The sequence below is a fragment of the Cryptomeria japonica genome, chromosome 1 (assembly GCF_030272615.1).
Source record: "Cryptomeria japonica chromosome 1, Sugi_1.0, whole genome shotgun sequence".
NCBI lineage: Eukaryota > Viridiplantae > Streptophyta > Pinopsida > Cupressales > Cupressaceae > Cryptomeria > Cryptomeria japonica.
Genome location: NC_081405.1, coordinates 4503532 through 4507460, shown reverse-complemented (window position 1 = coordinate 4507460; position 3929 = coordinate 4503532). Strand labels below are relative to the sequence as shown.

General features: G+C 37.4%; 1 protein-coding gene across 1 annotated transcript; it reads right to left on the bottom strand.

Moving 5' to 3' along the window:
- Positions 1 to 297: 297 nt before the first annotated feature.
- LOC131036665 (F-box/kelch-repeat protein SKIP20) lies at positions 298 to 1596 on the bottom strand. Its single transcript, XM_057968608.2, has one exon. It carries the CDS (start codon positions 1530 to 1532, stop codon positions 483 to 485), a length of 1050 nt encoding a protein of 349 aa, XP_057824591.2. The 5' UTR covers positions 1533 to 1596; the 3' UTR covers positions 298 to 482.
- Positions 1597 to 3929: the final 2333 nt, after the last annotated feature.

Here is a 3929-nt window from a genome sequence, read left to right as displayed (position 1 = left end):
TATATCATGAAGTAAGATCATGTTAATGAAAAGAATTGTTTACATGGTCAAATGTAGAAAATATCAAGCAAATAAATGTCATGTTGAACTTGGACAAATTATATCATAATAAAATAAGAAATATTCAAAGTAAACCCTCCACTAATTACTTTAACAAAAACACATTCTTTTAATAAATCAAACATTGATTATATCAAACTAATAAATGTCATGTTAAAATAAAACAAATTATATCATAATAAAAGAAAAAATATCAAAAGTAAACCCTCCACCATTTGGAAATAAACCCTCCACCATTTATTTAAATAAAAACACGTTCTATTCATTAAAATCAAATATTGATTACTCGCATTATATAAACACTAATTATATTCTAAACACATTTTAATATACAGGGATCTCACATTCCCACATACAATGACAGCTATTGGACTGACACTACCAGACTATTCCCACTAATGACTGCACATCATATTGAGTAACTAAAACTCCACTATGGCCGCGCACTGCACAAATCCTCGAAACCCTTGCGGCCTTTCTATTGAACCCCATTTCCCATGTTGGGGCTCAAACATATAGCAACCGCTATCGCCGCCACTCACAAATATCTTATCACAACAAGCTGTAGCGCAGGGCGAAACACTTACATCCTCTGGCATGTTAACCATTTGAGCCCACGAGTTCTCTGTAGAATTGTACCGCATGACTCCTTGCACAGAGAAGAAATAGAGCTGACCGCGGGCAGCAACTACAGATGTGCGCGGGCACTCGTCGCCTCTCCACATATTTTCCACCACTTTCCAAGCGCGCGTTTGGGGATTAAACACTTCGGCACTCCTCTCAAACCGCCATTGTGACTCTGTCTCGAACCCGCTTATGACCACCATTTGCCCCTCTGTGAAAACCGCCTCACACTCGTCCCGTCCTTTGCTCATCGTGGGTAAACTTTCCCACTCATCTTTCTCCACGGTGTAGGCCTCCACACTCCTCAAAGCGTTCTTATCTTGGTCGTGCCCTCCGGCAACGTATATAATTCCGTCCGGGGAAACGCAGCAGCCGAAGAAGCACCGCAGAGTTGGGATGTCGGCTCCGCGGGTCCATTCGCCAGACAATACGTCGTAAATGAAAACGCTGTTGATGGGCTGCCAGTTTGATGGATGCCAACCACCTATCAATATGAATTTCCCTTTAACTGAAACGCACCGACTGAAGAGCGGAACTGAATCGCCCAATTCGGGAATGGACGGGACTCTCTGCCACTCTCCCTGCACTGGGTCGTACACTGCGATTCCGTAAACGGGTGTAGTCTTCTGCTGGTGAGATGATTTTTGCGATTGGAGAGGAAAGGATTGGAGCATAAAGATGCGCTGCTCGGCCGCTCCTGCTGCTTTTCTGTGGTTGTAAAAGTGGGGGCTCTTAATAAGAGATCTCCAGCTTCTGGACACGCTTTTGAGATTATGGTGCGATTTGTATGTTACCCGCGCTAAGCAGTCCTCAGCAATTTCATCGGGAAGATTAGGGAAAAGCACCATTCTCACTGATCACAAATGATTCGGCCGAATAATTCGTTACAAGGGAACGATGTGTTTATGTAAGGAGAGGTTGGGGTCGACTTGGTATTGATATTTTCCGGGTTCCGTCAAACTTGTGTGGGAGCAGCGGGACTGGCGCGCATCGACTTGTCCGACATGGAATCCAAACATTATAATATACAATTTTTTGAAGACCATCAGATTGCAAAGCACGCCATTGTTGGAACTTAATAATCCCAAGTCATAAAAGCAATCGGATCGGCTACGCCATTATTAGGCTTTTTCCTCATCTATCGCTATCGTAAAACTTGTACCAATTCCAATTCCTGTTTTGTTTGGGCTCATTATGACAGAATTAATAATATTATTATTATATTAGTGTAGATATGCTGAGCTCGGAGATATTTTATTTTATTTTATAATTATTTTATTTATCACATTAATACAATTTTTTATTTTTGATAAAAATAAAGTTTCATTCAGATCGTTTTTGTTAGAGGATGTTTTTCTGATGTTAATAATATTATCATGTCTTGTGAATTATTTGACAAATAAACAAGCTTTTAAATATTATTAGGTTTAGAATTGTAACTTACCATGCTAGCAAAAGGTAGATATATTAAAATAACAATAAAAAATAGTAAAAAGACATATAATTGATGTAGACACCTAAAATTGTCATGTCTTATTATTTATTTAATTATCTAAGCTTAATTCTTCTATTAATTAAATAAATCTTTATTTATTTAATTAATTCATTTATCCTCTTCTAGCGTTATTTCTCATTTAAATAAATATATTTATTTATTTAAATTATCCTTTCCTAAATTAAATAAATATCTTATTTATTTAATTGATCCCATTTCTTCTATTAATTAAATAAATCTTTATTTATTTAATTAATTCATTAATCTTTTCTACCCATGACACATGTCATTCATCTCTTAATTCATACACTACCTACCCCTTTCATTATTTTATTATTTCTTTTACCTACCCTCTAATCATAGCCGACCTCCTTTTACACCTCTCAATCTTATCCCTCCATTTCTTATTGTGTCTTCTATATAAGGAGATACTTCCTTCATTATCAAACCCTAATGAATCATCTTTTATGCAATTGACTACACTACGATCCTACTTGCAACCACATTCTGTTCTTTGTTGAGCTCTTGTGCACATAAAATCTGAGAGAAAATATATCAAGCAAGATCAATGGAGATAGGAAGAATGGAGATCCAAACCCTATTGGACATGTGATCGTATAATCTTTGTGATTTCATTTGATTTGCATTGTCTTAGGTAATCTTCATATGTTATGGTGGATCTTTGTTGTTGTTAGGCTAGGGTTTTGTGGTTGAATTCATTTAGCCTTTCAATATCGTTATTATTGTTATCCATTTTCACCATATACATTTTGGCACGCCCAATGGGACTCTTGTCCCTTTTGCATTTAACATCCTTGTTGCAGATTTTGTATTTTGAAGTTGCAAATCTGACGTTTTCAGTAGCATTTTGATATTCCCGCGTCTGCGCACTTTCGGATCGCGTTTTTGTTTTTCTAGCGCGTCTGCGACATCTTGAATCGCGTCTATGTTACTGGCAGTATTTTATTTTGCAGGTTCCGAGAAAGCGTGTTTGTGTTATTAAGTCGTGTCCGCAGTGTTTTTAACCGCATCTGTGTCTAGAAATCGCGTCTGCGTTCTACAGTCGCTTCTGTGCCTCGCAGAACCGCGTCTGTGTCACGAAGTCTTGTCTGTGTTGAAGGTAATCACATCTGCGTTCAACAGTTTCAAATTTTGGGTTTTATTGATTCAGTTTTGGATTTTGCATTTAGGGTTTCAGATCTGGTTTATTTTGAAGCTAACATTTTCAGATCTAGCTAATGAAATTGGTGCAGCATGTCTTGGAAGCAAAATCATTTTTTATTGAAGGCCCCTATTTTCACAAAGTCTTTTTGGATTTAAAATCTACCTAACTTGTGTGCTTGCAGGAAGGGGTGATTATTTGAAACAATCCAAACTACTAACAAATCTTTGTTGCAGGTCCTGGGCAAGGGTTTTTTTGGATTTTTATTGTGTGCCTTGTTTTCATAGACTAGCAAACACTTCAATTGGTGCACTAAAATTGAATCATTGTCTTTTGTGTCTTGAGCAATAGGCTCTTTTTGTTTAATCTTTAGAGGGTCTGTCTTCCCGTGTGGTCATTAGGACTACTAGTGAGAAGAGAACGACCCAAGTGGTAGCAAAGAAAACCCACTTCTTCCGAACCACTATAAACAACTGTATTCATGGTGAAAACTATGGATAACGTGTGTTGATTAGTTCATACCAACACTATGTCTCCCCATAAACCCGTTTGATCAAATTTATTTGATCATTTGTAGGGTATAACCCC